At 37.5% G+C, this 19,748-nt stretch overlaps 1 protein-coding gene across 1 annotated transcript; it reads left to right on the forward strand.

Annotated features, from left to right (window-relative positions):
* The first annotated feature begins 10,603 nt into the window (after positions 1–10,603).
* Positions 10,604–12,404, forward strand: LOC126853650 (potassium/sodium hyperpolarization-activated cyclic nucleotide-gated channel 2-like). The gene is given in 4 exon segments (XM_050599556.1): positions 10,604–10,836; positions 10,947–11,108; positions 11,217–11,950; positions 11,953–12,404. Coding segments are annotated over 4 exon segments (1,581 nt in total).
* Positions 12,405–19,748: the final 7,344 nt, after the last annotated feature.

A 19,748-nucleotide genomic window follows, 5' to 3' on the forward strand; every position in this document is an offset into this window, starting at 1 on the left:
AACGGCTTGTACTACTGCAGAACAAAGATCGTCGAACGTAATATCTATCACGCTAGTCGTAGAAGACAGCGCCTTGCCAGAAGCAGCAGTACATCTTCCGCTAATTAACATTCATCTAGCCGCGGTGAGCGCCGCGTAATGCGAATACGTTAATTCCGCCAACTGCTATCGCGTTAGCTTTGCGCCTTTGCTGTTTCGCCGAACCGTATTCCTCGATCGTAGAATGTAAACGGAGCGCCGGCATCATTCCGATGCATCGAGTCTCGTGCGCGGAGAACAGCCTCCGTGCGTAACAGAAACAGACGTGTTTGTCGTGATAACCTGCCTCTAGGACGTATGGAATTGCTCGATAAGCTCGCGTTCTCCACAAACTCGGAGTCAATTCTAGGTTGCGCGGAAGAAAACATCCCTACGCTGTCAGCGTTCCCCGAACATCTAGAGTAAACAACATGACTAATGATAATGATGATGCCTCGACTCTGTGACTTCATAACATGTCGATAAATATTTTTACAACATAAAGCATGACGGTCATCTATTATACAATAATTAGTAATATATTAATTAATTAATTATTGTTTTATAATATGAAATTAATTATTATTAATATTCAATCATTAATGCATCACACTCAGATTATAATATAAAATTCAATCGTTGTAATATAAAATATTATGTCATTTTTTATTATATACATATTATTACATTTGCTCTTATCTTAATTTATTAATCTTTAATATTCACATAGTAATGTTAAGATTATTGATCAGTCTGTTAATTTTTCATTTTTTATTTACATTTTTTATTTAAAATTTCTATGTATCTAATATAAATTTTATAAATCTAATAATGTGTACGTCAGATTTATAACTATCTCTTTGATCACGTAATTGTCTCTTATCCTTTCATCTTATATCCTCTTATATCTTAATTTAATGATATCTTAAATTTCCCGCTGCAAAGAAATTATCGTTTCGACCAACACTTGAAGTGGAACTTGGAGGAATATAAGATCGTGCAATGCCATTACTTTCGCGAACTTGTACCAATCTTATATTAATTTCAATAAACGAGATTGCCAAATTGCCTGTTTCACATATTGCAAATACTCGTCCTTCCTTTCCTTTTGCAGTATATATTCCTTACTTATATTAATTACTCTGTATCTTTGCGCAATAACTATTAATTTTGTTTTACCTCAATAATTTGTCTTGACGTTACCTTCGAATTATCAGCTAGAGTTAACGTGAAATGGCTCGAGTATTTACGGTCGAGTTTTTACGAAAGGAGGGTAAATAAAGTATACTGTAATTTTCTTTTAAAGGAATCCTTAAGACGGAGGACAATTAATGCCTACAACGGTCTTTGCAGGTATGTAAAAATAATATTATATTTATATATAATATATAGTTATGCACGCATAATATATAGCATAAAATAATTTAACTGTTTTTTTTCTAAGACTTCGACAAAGATGTCGATGCAGATTTTCTACTACTAAAACCATTTAAGAGACTTTATAAGTGTAAAAGAAGACTTATGAAAACAATAATATATATTCACAATTTTAAATTTAAATGTTTACAAGTGCAAGAAATTATATATTATATGTAGTGCAGAAAATACTTATTGTTAGCATAAGTCTTATAAATACATCGAGGAAAGCTGGTTTCATAAAGTTGAATCAGCAAATATGTTGTCATGATAATTAATCAAAGAATGCGCTTTGTAATGCTCAATGCACACGCTATTCAATATCGCTGTTCGTTGAATCTGCTATCTTCGTTAAATTTCGCAGCACGTACTGCAAAGCGACGTGTTTATTATATTCGCGGAATAACCCACCTACCCGTGCGGATTATCCGTATGTAGTTAGAAGAGCTCACATAATGTTTGAGTGAACGTCTGACCTGACATTTTCATAATATCTCTATTTAGATTGTCATGTTGAACGAATTTTAGAAGCTAAATGAGAAAAGACGAGCTGTCAAATGATTATGCATATAATCAGCTAATTTTAAGTTTATATAATTGATCTCTTTTATCTTTTGTTGAAAGAATGAATGTATATATGCGGCTTACAGATTTAGTTATACAAATGGAAAAGAAACTATTTAAGCATGTGACTAAAAAAAGTATCAATAAAGAAAAAAAATATAGGCCCGTATTTCTCTTTCGTCATAGTTAAGAAATATGATTGTGATTGCGTCTGACGCAATAACATCCCTTAGACAACTCGTGCATGGCATAGAGTCGGACTAGTCACTTGTTATGCATGATATATTGCAGCATGCTTTCTACGTGTCTTCGTTATATCCCTGTTCATATCTTCTCATCGTGCGATAGCACACTCTATTACGTGAATATTGAGAGTAACATATCTCTTATCTTTCTTTCCCCTTTCTCTCTTCATAGGAAATAAACATTGTGGAATACAGAATGTGTTAAAAATATATGACAGGTGAATCCCAAAATAAATATAACGTTTTTCATCAAGTTATATTAAGTGTAAATTTAATAAATGCATATGATGCATCGATTATTGTCTGTACATTTGAATCGTTAACGGAAAAAATATCAGTACGTTGAATAGTTTGACATATATTTGTATTTAATTCGAATAACCTCTCTATTGAAATACATATTATGATCAAATAACATTAGTTATGCCACCTGAATAAATCAAGGAAAACATGTATAGGCCCGTTGTACAATTTGCGTGCAGAATGGTCGTTACGTGTATTTACGCTTTCAACGATGCTTCACAGAACTCGGATATCGATATAACGAAGAGATTATACTTGTAAACCGTATATACACAGCTCGTAATATTGCTCATAATTATTATAGGTAAAATACATTGATTATGCGAAAACACAAATTAATTAGATTAAATATAACGAATACCCGATTCTCTCTCTCGCATGAATATATATTATGATATGTATAAATAGCATAACTAGTCAATTTAATATTTTAAAATGCTACAAATATATATATATATATATATATATATATATATATATATATATATTTATATATATTTATTTAAATATATATTTATAGACACCGGTGCACAGGCAAATAAAATTAAGTGAAGCATGTGGAATGTACTTGGTGGTTTGTTGCAATTATATCTGCTCTTCGTATTTCTCTTTTAGTATTTTAAGTTTGTTTACCCTAACTTTAGCAGAAAGAATGCATCAAGTGTGTACGATCCGTCTCAAGAGTTTTATGGCATGAACTACCACGCTCGCTTGAAATACTCTGATTAAATGTCGGCTGAATATTTCCCTTCTAGTGTAAACAATAAACATTTCCGCGAGATGAAAATTATATTCTGCGTTACGTTTCTCTTCGTGAATTCTGTTTTATATCTATTATCTTTCTTTCAATTGTAATAATAAACAGAAAATAATACCTATTTCTTTCTAAAGGTTTTATATGTTTTTATGTTATTTAATAATACATTTTTATTGTTTTATTATTTTTTTTATTATTTTTTCTCATAATAAATGGTGGAAAAAAAATATATTTAATTCGTAGGATTATGCAGAAATTTTAAATTCCATATCACATATTATTCTAGATTGATGAATTTTTTTTCTCTCATACTCTCTAAGTCTCTACATTATGCGCACATATGTTGATAAAACATAAATAAATCTTTGTGTTCTTATACACGTATTCAATAACAACCTGTCATGGTGGAATTCTCGCGACACAAGTCCGCATACGTATATACAAAATACGTATAACAAAAGTTGGAAACTTATAAGACGTCAGAAAGTTTCTAAGATAATACAACAAGACGCAAACGCGTTCTGGCAGCGTCGGCAGTATTACAACTTTCCCAATTTGCTATCTATGACTACAACTGCAGATTCTAACTCAATACGCGCCTCTTAATATTCATCAAATTGGCCAAGCATATAACGTCTTTAAGGCGTTGTCCAACTTAGCCTAGATCAACTAGATAATACTTGAGCGCTAACTTTTCCAACTAAACACATTAGACATACGTGACGTAGTTAGTTCGAAAGATATCGTAACATTTTGCGGGAGAGATAATACAAGTTACGTAATGTAAATTATAACAGCGCTGTTCTGAGAAATTTCAATATTACGATCCGTTCGTCCCATGACGTGAATTGTATACTCATTTGTAATTATAAATCTACTTCTAATTATCTACTGCAATTCGCACGACGCTTAAAGGGTTTGCCTAAATATAAAGTTAGATTGGCTTCGTTTATTTAGCCATGAACTTAGCTTTCAAACTATTAAATTTCACGAAGATTATACCGTGGGAACATACGAAGTAAAGTTCCTTTGCATATACCTTTACAGAATAAATGCATTCTCTGACGGCTTTCGTCATGACATAATGCAATGAATATCTGATTACAATGCGCACGATGTTGTTGAAGTCCACATCATAATCAATATACAACTAGCGAGAATTCCGATATCAATATAGATGCTAAAGCACTGTAAATTATACAGAATGTATAATTTACAATTATCCTAAATATCGACCATTTGCTTTCGATTTGTACTGGATAAACATTCTACATTATTTATTTCAGTATTTCGTGGTATCAATAGCTTACGGATTGTAAATACCACCGAAATAGAAAGAGCTCAATGTTACATATTTTAATTTTGTAAAATATATCATGTCTCAATTTTCAATTATATTTTTAAATATTATATATTTCTACGATATGTTATTACACTAATTCATTTTCTTTAACATTGTACTGTTCTAAATAAAAGTAACTACTTTTTAATAAAACTTGATCTTTCTCTCTCCGTCCCCCTCTTCAAGAGCTTTTTGTCCGCGCATTGTATAGCGAATGTAGCTCGCTGGATAGTTTTTAATTACGCAAGTATAGGAAAAGCATCGCGCTTGTACTTTATTTCAGCGGTCCTTCATGAAAGCATAAAGTATCTTGGATATATCATGAAGTTTTCATAACTCACGCCACTTAGCATGAATATATGCTCAGCCTGGCCACATCGCTGATATTACCCCTCACGTTGCGCGACGTTTTATTCTACATTTATGATCACTATAAGCTAAGATCCTTATTTCCGTAGCCGTATTTTTCACCATTATCGGCTAATAGGGTCATAAATCGGTGGACGACACGAATGAAAAAGTGTAGTGGCCACGCGTCGTTATCGTGCGATGATCCACAACGAACGGAAATGCCAGTTGATAAAGCATCAGATTTTATAATAACGCCAGAGCCAAAGGAATCATTTTCTAGTGATAAAATGCATCATTCTCTCTTTCTCTTTCTCTTTCCATATATTATATATATATAATCTCAATAAGTCAATAGCGCGCTTAATATATATAAACTAGACACAATGATGATTACTATAAATATAAATCGTTAGGAAAGCTCGATATTCTGAACGTAGTGAAATAAATTATGAGTCATTATTAGGTACTGAAATAGTCGAGAATTAGCCACCATCGAGTCAGATAATCATTATTCATCGTTTGCATCTAAGATTAACACTAATTAGCTGCGCCATTCTCTCTCTCTCTCTCTCTCTCTCTCTCTCTCTCATTTCTTAATGACATTTGCTGATAGGAACGCAATCAACATAATTAACATCATTATAGTTTTACATATCAATATGATAGAAACTGTGATCAAAATTATACGAACCATAGTTTGGAGGCATAATTAAATTTTGTATTGAAAGCTATATGTATATATCGTATTTTTGTAACATTGTGCCAAATATATATTTGCAATCGCATAAATAAAAAATATTTAGCATCATGCATTAAATCGTCCAAGACACTCACACATTGTCTGCGTTTTTGCAGTTCTGATTGCAATGTTAATGATACATTGACGTATACTTATCTTCCTACAGTCTCCTTAATCTGTTTTAAGTGCACTCCAACATTCGGCGATTTCGTTTGAATTAAGATACGCAAGAGCCGTCGCAGAAGTCTGTTTGTCGCTACGACAGTGAAATACAGCGAACCTCGTTAGCCAAATTTCGGTATTATCAACTCATTAGCATATCGTCTTCGGGCTGAGATAGAGATATAAAAACGTTAATCCCCGTTAAGTGCACTCAAGTCCGTCGATTCGTTTGGAATAATGGCGCGACGCAGATATACCCCCTCATTCTCGTTCAGTCTCACGCCGCTCCCTGGTGCTTTGTCTTTCATGCACCCGCTGGAGGATACCGCAAACGTTGCCCACGGCGGCTGCGGTACGGCTCACGATCCTGCACATAACGGCCTGCGCTTTGACAAGTTTACGACGTTTAACGGGATGCAAATGCAATTGCGGAGGCGCGTCCGCACGCAGGTCCAGCCAGACGATAAAGAGTGGAATACGCGAAATGTCGAGGAATAAAACGAGAGAGATGAAATTGGTGGGTAAGAGAGAGAGAGAGAGAGAGGGGGAGGGAGGGAGAAACCGGCGTAATTACATGTGTACAGGAGAGGCGGAGAGCAGTGTACTCTAATCCTCGTATAACGGACGTAGAAGAGGCGCATCGGCACCGGAGACTGCTGGCCAAACGCCAACTGCTAGACAGTAGAACCGGTTGTTTCGGCTGAAAACTATATCACCGCGGTAATTCGCCACGGATGTGACGCGTATGTGCGCGCGATGCGCGCCGAGAACACGCGAAAGCGAGCGTAAGTACTTACGGCCACCAGTTGCCTGCTCTTCGTCGCCTGCCCATAATAATAAAGATTACCCGTTATAGATCAAGTAACTTTATCACTGCAACGCGGGATATTAGCTGTCATCAAAAGACTAATCGAAGATATTTAGCTGAAATTCTAGAGAAAGATATTCTTTCACGTAACGCTTTTTTTTTACAAGAACATCAAAATATCATTTGAAAATTATTTTACAATTGGCATCAAATGTGCATAAAAAAATCAACATGAATTTTAACAAGATTTTAAATATGTTCTTTAGATATGAATTAGCTTTACTCTATTATACATATATAACTACATAGTGCGATCGCGTATGACCTGAACTAATTATTACATCCAACTATTTCAATATAATTAAAATTTTGACCTTTTGTTTAATACATTCCCACATTATTCATATTATAATTACTCATTATTTTAATGCATATTTAATATACGCACTTTAAAAATGTTCCATATTCGTATCAAAATATAGAACGCCGTTCGCAGCACTGCACAAAAACCAAAGTGCTCGAAAATATTTACGAAGCTGTGTTTCCATAAGCGACCGATAGCGATGGCTTTTACAGGGAACTGCAGCTACACATCTCTCTCTCTCTCTTAACATTTGGTATATTTACGCTAGTACTAGACCTTGCAAGCGAGTGTTTTCGTCTCGCTGACTATATCATTGGCAGCTCACTGCGTATATACGCGGTGAACCCACACGTATGTAAGTACTTACGACCACCAGTTGCCGCCTCTTTCCCCGGCGTTACATCCATCGAAGTATAAAGCGTCGTTTAGCAGCGTGGACGGGATGGTTTATTGATCATTGCGGCGGAAGCAAGAATTACCTTCGTTCGTGCTCTTATGTCGTAAATATAAAAGGAACATCACGGTCTTGACAATTGCGTTAAAATGTGGTCTGCCAGAGCGTTAAACATAAAATTACTTGTAACATATGTAAAAAAATAAAATATTATAATATAATATATTAGATACGTTTAATTGAAACGTGGACTAAAATCGCTATCTACAAAAATCTTAGTCTATGTTTCACTTGAACGTCTAATACATTGTATATATATATATATATATATATATATATATATATATATATATATAAAGCATTATCGCCAAGTTTTTTATATCGCAAAGTATTGACAATGCTATTTGAATAACTCAATTTCGATCATAGTCATTGTTTCGTTATTGGATATAGTGGTCAAGCGCAATGATTCGTGAAACCTCGATATCAGTACCACATCGAAATGTTTATGTATACGTGCTATAATAATAATAATATATCAGTATATTTTAGGTAAATGTAATTTGAATTATCAGGCGTACATGTTAATACTTGTACAGTCTCTATTTTACAAGCATAAATTTCAATCAAATTTTGATGCAATTATAGAGCGAATCGAAGCTCGTCATGCGTACTTGGAATGACGCACTTCTAATGAGTGACGAAACGTAAATAGTTATCAATTGGTAACTAACACATACGCATTCATTAGAGAAATCCTGCTTAACGATTTAAACGTTTCCGTCATTATCCGACTACATAGATGATATAGTAATTTCGCAATGTATATGACAATGTATCTACGCAATATATATATATATATATATATATATATATATATATATATATATATATAACCGATTACATTTCCTATAAAATATGAAAGGATTCATTTCTAGTACTGTGCCGCTATTCCCATTATTTCGAGCTTGCATGGGCGAGTGCGGTTTTCGCAAGATGAATGCATTATAACTTCGCTGGTCTCAATACTGTGAAAAATGGACATTTCGCTGTTATTTTCATCGTAGTCTCTAACGAGCTATTGATACAGCAACGAGACTGTCTATAACTTTTCACCCTACGAACGCGTATATAGACTCTTCCGCAGTCACTCGTCGTTACGCGGAGGATGGGCCACGGTAAATCCACGTTAGTATGTGCGGAGGGTTGTGAACGTACCCTGAGTAACCACCCTTCTTGTTCTCGAGCACCGTCTATAACATCGTTCCCGAGTTCCACAGGACATCGCTGGACGACTTGAAAATTTATTACCAGGATAGGAGGGAAAAAAGCTGCGGAGAACTCGACTTCCTGGCGATATACTTGCCTGCGCGTCTGACCCTTAATTCCCCCGGGACGGACAGAAGTAGCGACTTTAAATTGCGTACACCGCTTAACCGGTAGATTTTCCGGGAGTCCAGGATAAAATGTTTCCTGTGATACTTCTTTACTTCCGGCAACGATATCTGCGTAAGGAACGCCGAGCTCGAAAAGTTCGGGGAAATTCTTTCGCATTTTATTTGCGATGATGGTTGTTTACGATATCACGCGCAATCTACAAAGATATAAATGTTAAATATTCTCTCTGTGCGAGAGATAAGATACTTGTATCGTTTTTACTCATTCGAGTAAGCACGGTTATGGCTGTTTGTTCGTAGATATATATACATTTATTCGTGTATAGAAAGCGAATAAAATTGTCCATAAAATCTTGTCGTTACATCGAGAATTCAACGCATGAAATATATACCGGAAGGTTGTCTTTATATGCGGTGCACGCAAAGGTCTGAGCCCTCATAAAGCCGACTTGTATAAAGCGTTACTTAAATGTACCGTGAACAGATCATCCATCCTGCGAAAGCGATCCGCGATCTCCGTTTTGGTAGATACTTTACCATGATAATCCGGGCTTGCGGAAGGATCAATGGACACATACAACGAAGCTCAATCTACGGTAAAAACAATCGTCGATAAATGTATACTACTTTGTCATATAATAATAATATTAAAGAATACCGTACTCATATTTGTTGTGTCCATTTATAATATAATTTGCTGAGAAAAAACATTTCTTTGTTTGCATATAGTTAGTTCAATATTTTTATATCTCGTGGAAACCAACTGTCAGTTGCACTAAAAATAAGCTGACCGCACCAAAATTTACTGGTTGTGATATACGCGACTCGCAAATCATACTGGCAATTATTTACGTTTCTATAGACTAAAACATATAAAAATATGATATATTTTGTATTTTGGCTGATATTATGATTCGTAACAAACACATAAATTAATAAACGTGTTCGTACAAATTACAAGTGTTTCACAAATTCTCTCAATAACGTACATTTATGTCTAAATTTAACTTTTCAAATCTGGCTGACTTAATAATCAAAAATTATATAGATAGAGAGATGTGTATATATATGTAATTACACAAATCTTTTATATAAAATATTTTAGTTCAATTATATCTCTCTCTCTAATTTGAAGAATATCAAAAATATCATGTATGCTTAATGCTTATATGCGCTATGCTTAAAAATTTGAAATAATAATATATGATATGATTTATATCAATTAAAAATATATAATGTATTGGCAAATAATTTGAAATATTTTTTTACTATCAATAAAATTAATCAGAAATAGAGTGCTGTCCTCGCAAGGCGAAAAGCTATACAACAAGCACAAATAATAAAATCGATGAAACGTTACCAGCAGGCATACATACTATTACATTGTATTTCAAGAAAAATTATTCAAGTACGGATGTCATCTTACCGTTTATAGATAGTGAAATATCTTTCTCCGTTCAGGCAGTTTCATGGCCGATACTATATCGCGCGAGAAACTGAGAGAAAGCGGAACGGGTCTCTCTGATCATCCATCAGCATGAAACGATATACCGACTGCGTTCTCCATGAATCCGGCATGAAAGCACGGGCTTCTCTTACATCCGAAGAGATGCCGCCATTGCAAACGATGTACGCTTGTCAAACATACTTAAAATGACATTTCTATAATTAGAAATGTGTATTTAGGAAAATTCATCCTTTTTTTGCGTTGCCTTTAATTCATCAAACGTAACGATTCCAACGATGCTTCGTGTGGAGCATGAATGTGAGCTCGAAGAAAAACACGAAGATGTACTCTTTCTTGCCGATCGCACTTTCTTCCAAAAAGTGCTTGATGCTTTGCATTATTCGATAATGGCATCAGACAAAAATCCAGGCGCCCGCAAATATTTACGCAGTCAAGCTTGCATAATCTCGGAAAAACGACGACATGTGCGTAATTATAGATACATCATTCATCCGTTCAGTATGTTTAGGTATTTTTATATATATTTCGTTAACAAATTGTTGTGTAATTTGTTTTTTAAAATGTATGTATGTTCTCTCGAATAAAATATTAAACTAAATTAGATTCTTTGTATCATAGATTATTCTGGGATATCACAATGATATTAACGATAACACTTTTACTGATGACTGTTCCATATCACGCTGCCTTCGAAATAAAGCGTTCGCATAATTGGACAATTTTAAAAAATTTTTTGCTTTTTCTTTGTTGTCTGGACATAAATGTTAATTTTATGACAGGGTAAATATAATCTAATTAATAAATATAAATGATGATGTATGAATTTAATCTCATGCCTATTGCGTTTTTATATAAGAGAAATTAAAAATTTTATTTATTATTGGACAGATATTTTGACACGAAGCATCACATTGTTGTGATGAAGCCAAAAATGTTAATAACGAGATACATGAAATATAACTTTTTTACGGATTTGCTGGGCTCTTTTCCAACTGATGTCGCATTCGTTAAGATATGGCAGGAGTATGCAGTTACACGCGAATTGATGTCTTTAATGTGTGGATTTCGAGCTTTTTCTCTCAGTTCTTATATGAATAAAATTGTTTACGATTATAATGCTGCAGTGGCCCTCTACGAGGTCTGTATCGTGATATTTTGGCTGATGATAGCGTTCCAATGGCAGTCTTGCTTACACTGGCTGGTGCCAATAGCAACGACTTCTCTGTCTTTACCGGAGCGTCCCGACGACGACTTTTGGATACACGAGTTCAATCTTTGGGAAGAAACTAAATCTCGACAATATCTGTTCAGTCTCTTACGCGCCATCACCGTTTTTCTCTCATCGGGTTTCTTACACAAAAAGCCGAAAAAAGAGGCGGATCTCATACTAACGATAATATTACAAATTTCCGGAACTTTAACTATCTGGATCTTGATAGTTCGCGTGAAGCAACTTTTTAAAGGCGTTAATAGTTCTAAGCTAAAGTATCAACAAATGATGGTACAGGTCAAACAGTATATGAAGCATCGGCAATTATCACATCCAACTCAACATCGTATCAAAGCCTATTATGAGTTTTGCTTTCAACAGCGTTACTTCCGCGAAATCGAGATTCTCAATACCCTTCTACATATATGCGCCAAGAGATTAGCATGCACGCCTGTCGCAAACTCGTAGAGAATGTTACGTTCTTCAGAAATCTGCCACTTTCGCTATTGGCGCGCATTGTCGCTCTATTGAAATCTGAAATATTTTTAACAAACGACGTGATTGTACGGGCCAATCAGCCGGGTAATTGCATGTATTTCATCGCTAGCGGCACGGTGGCGATTTATACAAATACCGGAAAGGAAGTATGTCACTTGGAGGATGGCGCATATTTTGGGGAAATCGCGTTAGTTATGCCGGACGAGCGACGAGTGGCCAGTGTCATCGCTATCGAAACCTGTGAATTGTATCGTTTGGATCGCGCTGATTTTGTCAGAACGATTCATCCGTATCCTATGCTATGGGAAGAAATCAAGAATATTGCCATCAAGAGACACGAAAGGACGACAGTACTCAATACACAGTAAATATATTGCACAAGTATTTTACTCGCGAAAATATTATTGTATATATATTTCATCAGACGTGCTTTTTGAAAATGGCAAAAAATTCTGTGCAATTTAAAGTTACAAAATATTGCTTTTGTCAATTATTGCTTTTAATATCGATACTTTTTAGATAATTACAGGCAATATTTATCTAATGATGCACTGTATCGAGAGCAAATAATGTTGAAAATTGCTCTATGATCATTATAATTATACAAATTATAATTTAATATTGAACGTATCATTGATCAAACGATAAATTTTAAAAGCCTCGATTATTTACCCTTGCAACGTAGCATTAGGTTACCGGATTTATCGATGAGATACTTTGAAACAATGCGTTCGCAATTCATGTCTCATCCATAGTTGTTTAACAGGTATAATGTGTTCTAAACTTATTGTAGCGCGCTAATGTCAGGTTTCAAAGACTGCCGTTGTTAGTATTAAAAGAATTGTTAATGATCGTTGACGATAATAGCGGAAAATTGTTAAAGAAGCGATAAATTTTAAGACTCCGATAACTGTTTCTCGTAACCCAACATTAGGGCAGATTTATTACCCTCGACGTGGATCAAGAAGATCGCGATCGTGCGCCGCGGAAGACTACAATTTTCAATGTACTGTAGATCATCGGTAATATCATGTAGCAAGAAGAGAATACGTGATCACTTCTCTTAAGATGAATTCGCGATAATTACAGTTTAGCGTCGCGCATCGCGATTGCTACTCGGGCTCGTTGTTTTGCAAACGTCAAAAATTAAATCCATTCGAAATGCAACGCGCGTATCAAATGTATCGAGCAATGAATCGGCAAGTGAAGCACTTAATGTAATGAAACGGAAGGACATTTCCCTTCGCTTTGTGGTCGTGCATGTCGATGTGCAACTAGCTCACGCTATTAATACTTATCGAAATCTGGGATCATTATCTTTAACGCTGCTGGTAAGATCCGTAGTTGATTGTAGTCGATGTCCCGGGATATTACATTAAGAATAGGCGGGTAACGAGAGAAGGTCTGATTTACTTGACGATGCATGCTTATCTGAGAGATTCGCGTATCGAGTTAGTTCGACCGGTTTTACCTGAATATCTTCATGATGCGATGCAATGATACGTTATCCGTTATTAATGAATGCAGTTTTCACGATAATTGTTTTTTGTCGTTCCAGAACGGACTTGTTCTTTCGAACGAAGAATATCTAAGCCGGAAAACTTGGATAGCACGCGTAAATCATCGGTACACGTACCCAAGTAGGTATAAAAAAATGGAATTTCATCAGAATTTATTATTAGATCTAACTACGGTAGCGCGATAACAAGTTTGTGCTCTGCCATGATATATCTCACTTCTCTGTTATTAAACGCGACGAATATGTATTTTGATTATCCTGCCTTTGCAAAAAGCGGCATAAACTACCGCAAAAGAGAGGAATTCTCACTGTCGTCATACTCGTAGTAAGAATAAAACAAAGCGTGGAAATTTCAGACACGCAAAGTGTGCGGTAAGTATACATTAATTATTTTTTTAAAAGAAACAAAAATACCATGCGTATGTCAAGAAAGAACGATACCTTAATTATGCACAAACTTAACAACAAGTTATATATTACCATTGCATTAGATACGATCGACAATCAGCGCGAAGTAAAATTAATGTAAATAATTAATCGATAAGTCGGACTATCAGATTGATCATGCTAATTTATAATATTTTTCTAACGAAAAGAAGGGAGAGGGATTGCGGCGCTAAATAAAATTAATTAATATATGCTATCGAGCGATTATAGGCTGTCGACCGCGCAGAAATGCACGCCTTGTCTGATTTCACTGTGGAAACGAGGCGACGTTATCCAACGACAGCGGGTGCGGCGAGCCGCCCATTCGACGAGAGAAACAATGGTTTGTGCGCATCGACGCATGGGCAGAGAGAACGCCGATGACAATGAAACGTTTAGGAGGGCTGGCCATTGTAATAGGTCGACGATGCGCCTGCTTGGTAGCTTCCAAGCGGTGGTGTACACGCACCGGCGTATCCCTACCGCCGCACGCGCACCGGCACTCGGGTAGAAAGGGGATTGCCAGGCGTTAGGATAGTACAAACGAGAAAGAGAGAGTTCACTATTGTTATCAGCATGGTCGGTCCGCGAGAGCGAGAGAAAACGTTCTCGTGGTTAACGATGAAACGAGAGGAGAAGCTGAAGAGAGAAAGAGGACGAGGAGCGAGAGGGAAAGTGAAAGAGATGGAGAGAGAGAGAGAGAGAGAGAGAGAAGAAAACATCGTTGTGGCTATGGTTATATGGCCACACCCCGTGTAGCCAGCCAACGAGCTCTCCACCGACCGACGACCCACCTGACCCCACAATGGGCAGATCCACGTAGCTACGCTCGGTGGCTGTGCTACGCATTGTTCCCCTCCTGTGCACATCAAGTGGCGCGCATATCATTGAAACGGGATGGAAATGCGCGGGGTGGATGAGGTGCGCGAGGTGAAGAATGGAAACGAGAGAGAGAGAGAGAGAGAGAGAGAGAGAGAGAGAGAGAGAGAGACGATGATGATACAGCCGAAACGAGACCTCGACTGAACACGTCATTTACGGTGCGCGACACGATGACAACGCCGAAGACGCTGAGAACATGAAGCGTAACAGGCAGCTTGGGATCGTTAACGCGTTTAACGGTGCATAAGTGATGCGGGATCACGATATGTCCTTTAGAATATACACCGAGCATGTCGCAGATAATTCGACTCGGTTACTTCCATGACCGCGTACTTTCTCTCTAATCGCCTCCCTGTCATGTCTTGCGTGCGCATTTGGAGGATGAGGCGTAACGCGCGCCGGGGGAAGAAGCACAGAGACGTTGAGTTCGTTGCCCGGGATGCTTCGGCGGAGCGTATACTTGAAGAGCATCCGCGGTAGCGAATGTGAAAGTCCATAAAATAAAGATAATTTCAAGTTAAAGAGACATTAACGACTAACGGAGCTGTGTAAATCTTACATTTACGCACATTCTTGTTAATGGCTCGTATACATATGTGTGGACGTATCTGAAGATTAAAATAAAATCATGTAAATACCGTGTCAAATTGCAGTCATGTTAGGCAAGTAGTAAATCCCGAAGATTGAATAGCATCCATGTTCGCGAAATTGCAAAACATTCCGGCATAGTACAACCTCGACGGAATTAAAGCGTGGAAACGATTCGGGCTCGTATCGCCGATGCAACAGCGAGATTGAGTCCCTCGTAGCGTCTTCACGCGCAGATATCTGGATAGACAGATACGCGGAGCGTGTACACACCTACATCAACAAAACCCGGCGACGTCGACCCTGGCTGCCTTCTCCTCCGCGATGGGTCGATACTCTGCGAGCCGCCACCCTCCCCCGCGCTATCCTCGCTCCGCGTCTCGTGCCTCCTCTGTCTTTTGCCCCTACTGCCGCTGTTTCCGTTCAACCCCTTCCATCCTTCCTCTCACATACCCATCTTCACCCACCATCGTACCCGTTCTCTCATCCCTTGTACTTCCTACCCCTACGTCGTTTCCACTTCCTCCTCCTTCACCTCCGGCCATCTCTACCTTCCCGCCGTTACCACCGCCGCCTCTTTTACCCTCGGTGGCCTCGTCCATAGGTGTACTAGTTGATTGATCGTTTATCGATACGCAGAGGGCCCACCCCGGCGAGTTGCGGGTACGTCCTACACCCGATCCCTCATCCCCGCGCTCCGACTGTTCCCGCTTTCAAGTATACGCATTACACATTTATAAGGGCGTTAAACACGAGCCGCATCGATGGCATAGAACGCTGTACAAGAGTATATATGCGTATTTCCCTCTCATCCTCTTCCGCCTCCTTCCCTCCTCCGCTTCTCTCCTGATATTCTGCTCTGCGCTACTCTTCCTATCTTCCGTTACCTCTCTCTCTCTCTCTCTCCCTCTGCAAAGCCAACCGGCCGCCTGGCCAGCGGAGCCCCCCTACAACGGTTTTGTGTAGGAAGAGCCATGCTCGATTGGTGTCGGTGTGTGTTTGTAAGCGCGCCGGGCAACATCAATGTTTCGAGTCGAGCGTCCGCCCCCATTATTTTACCCCCGGCCTTGGAACCGCCATCCCATCGACTAGCTGCTCTCTATATAACCTCCGCACGGCGCGGGCACCCTCCCGCCCCCGCCGTTTCCTCCCTCTCCTTCTCTCTCCTCCGTTCGCTCGCTCGCACGCTCGCAAAGCACACAGATCCCGATGCACAAAACCGATACTTATTGATATGGGCTTCCGTTTACCGTTGACTACATACGTGACTTAACCGCCGGCCCCATGCACTTCCGAAACTACTATATCAATTTTTAACTGCGCAGCCGGATTTATCGGAGCTGATATTCCACCCCATGAGCGCCTGGACGACTGCGCTTGTGCAGCTCTACGAGTTTCCACATTCTTGCATCTTGATTCGGTTCCATCGGATTCTTATTCCGTTCAATCGCTAGTCCAATATCCTTAGCAGAATATAAAATATATAATATATATAGATATAAAAAAAAACACATATATACATATATCGAAGAGCATTAAATATTTCTACACGTTTCTTGTTTTTGCAAAAAAGTATTAATACCCTATTTTTATCTCTTTCTATATTATTATACAATTAGTTGCAAACATTAAATATATTATTTGTCATGTTCTTTATCCTTTATTAGTATATGTAAAGCTAATAATATTGTTCGTTAACGAATTAAAGCAAAATCGTAGATGGAGGAGGGGAAGGTGTACCCAACCCCTATCGAGTATTGGCTTTCAGTCGTGACGTCGCACCACCGTGTTGACTGTCCGTCACACATCCCCGAGCTCGAATGACGACGTTTATAAGCTAGTGTCAACAACGGTGGGTAATGATGTGCGGTCCCCATGTTCAGCAACCATAGGAGCTTCCCGACGGGCGGTCGGTCACCCGCAACGTATCATCCCGTCACGCTACATTGAACGTCATTGTCCGAACTAAAGTCGCCGTTTATCGCTCAACGGGTGATGGTACGCGAACAGAGAAACTGAATACGCTTCGCTCGAATACGTATCGTCCGTTGCCTCGCGGCGACGAGGCAAAAAATCGCTACTCGAAAAAACGGCGCATCGATTTATGCGTATCCATAATCAAAGATCGCTCATAACTTCTATCACTTCTCGCCTCGAACGATATATGATATATATCCCTATAATATAATATACATTTATATTTATTATTAATACTAATTTACTTTATACAAAATGATTATTTGTAGATATTATTATTTAACAATCAAAATTATTATATATATATTTAATTATGTGTACAACTAAGAAGTTAATATGAAAATCTTACGTACACAAGAGGGACACATAATCTTTCAAAATACTTTTTATAATGTCCCGTAAGATACAGAAAGCAATCTATGACGACGAAAACGCGCATTTCCAACCCTCTGCACTTGACAGCTGATTTACATAATTCGTCATTGACTTCACTCGCTTTTACAATCACCCCTTGACTAACGAGACTACCCCAGCAGGGGAGATGTTTCTGCAAATTCACCTTCGCTCCGCGTTACATACTGACATTCGATTATCTTCGCATAGTTAAAGCATTCACTGCAACTGGTAGATAAAGCGGAAAATGCGATCGTGGCATGAATTGCAAAAATTATTTAACTAGAAAAAAGTGTTATTAATCGACTAGCGTCAAAATGTGGTTAATAATCGTGCGTTTAACGACAATTAACATGTATACACAGCTATCATATTGAAAAGGTATAAATTATTTACGTCAGATGACGACAGCTTGTCGATATCTATTATTAGCAATAAATTTCACGATTGAATATGTGCATATCTTAGAAAAGGAAACTTGTTAAAATATGAATACGTAATCAGCACGCTTCGAGAGGTAGATGAAAAGACAAACGGAAGAAAATTATAAGTCAATTCATGAGCGTAATATATGTCTGCAAGTATTTGTCTGCGATAAATAATGGTAATATACATGTAAGAATGCCTACATTGCAAGAAGTTATGTATGTTCAATATGTGTTCAATACGTATGTTCGACGTTATTTAATGTATGTATTTTTGTTAACATTTTTCAAAGAATAAATAAATACGTTATTACCAATCGCCAGATGCAAATTTAGTTATAAGTCTTTTATGCAGGCAGAAAAATATTGAAAAATTATAACATTAAAATGTAATAAAAATAGCATTGCATTCGATATTGATTCACATTTTTTTTTTTTTTATTCTGCGCCGAATAAATGCGAAAAATTATAGCATTGGATTTTATTGCAGCACGAGCGTAATTAAAATTACAAAAAATATAAAACAAGCGTGTAAATAGTCATTTTATCGACAATTCGCAGTACGTAGTGGAGGAAAGCAGAAAAAACGTACCGCGCGAATCGGCGCAACTATATTCGATACTGATTACTTTCATCTCACGTAGATCGTTTCGTTTCAAACGTGACAGAAATTACCCGCGGCACTAAATTTCGTTTGCGCTCAATAGACGTTCGCGTCTCTCGATCAACAAGCGCTAAATGCCGGAACAGCAAGTGAAACGGAAGGACGCCGAACACTCGCAAAATTCATAAAGTTTCAGAGGCGTCTCTCTTTTTTTCAGCGACAACGAGTCGGATATTTTCGTCGCGCATGTATAATGAGAGCTCTTTCCTCCCCCGAATTTTCGCGGCTCTTTATTAACTGTGACTTGCACATGAACACCCTCGAAACACAAATAATTCGCCATCATTACAAATGGATAAAGTTTCAGAGGAATTTCCTTTAACTCATTATCAACTTCTTCGAAAGAAGAAGACTCCTCTCTAAACTAGTCGACTCTTGTAATTCGACAAAATTCCTAATTCCAAAAAATATTTACATATCGAATTTAAACTAATCGTGATCAAAATTTTTTACAAATTATTTATTATTGTTATCTCTTTTGTAATTTGCATCAAATATTAATCAAACTACGAGAGAAATAAAAATCGAAAATAAAAGTGAAATGTCACAGTTATGATTATATTTCAGAGAAATATACCAGTTAAGACCTGCATACCATTTCACAAATTATAACGGACAGTTAATTACTTTTGCCTTAACCTTCGTCATGTGCGTGCGGAGCTTTCTTTCGGAGCCGTTTTACGACCAATAGGTTTTCATAATTTCTTTCGGCGTATGCTCTCTTATATCACTTTATTCGAGCCGAGCATGCAGCGAAACAGTTTATCATCCACCGTGGATCCGAACATACCAGCGTCTGTGTCGATAACGATGCTCGAAGTGAAGAGAAAAATCAACT

Source organism: Cataglyphis hispanica, chromosome 1 (genome assembly GCF_021464435.1).
Source record: "Cataglyphis hispanica isolate Lineage 1 chromosome 1, ULB_Chis1_1.0, whole genome shotgun sequence".
NCBI lineage: Eukaryota > Metazoa > Arthropoda > Insecta > Hymenoptera > Formicidae > Cataglyphis > Cataglyphis hispanica.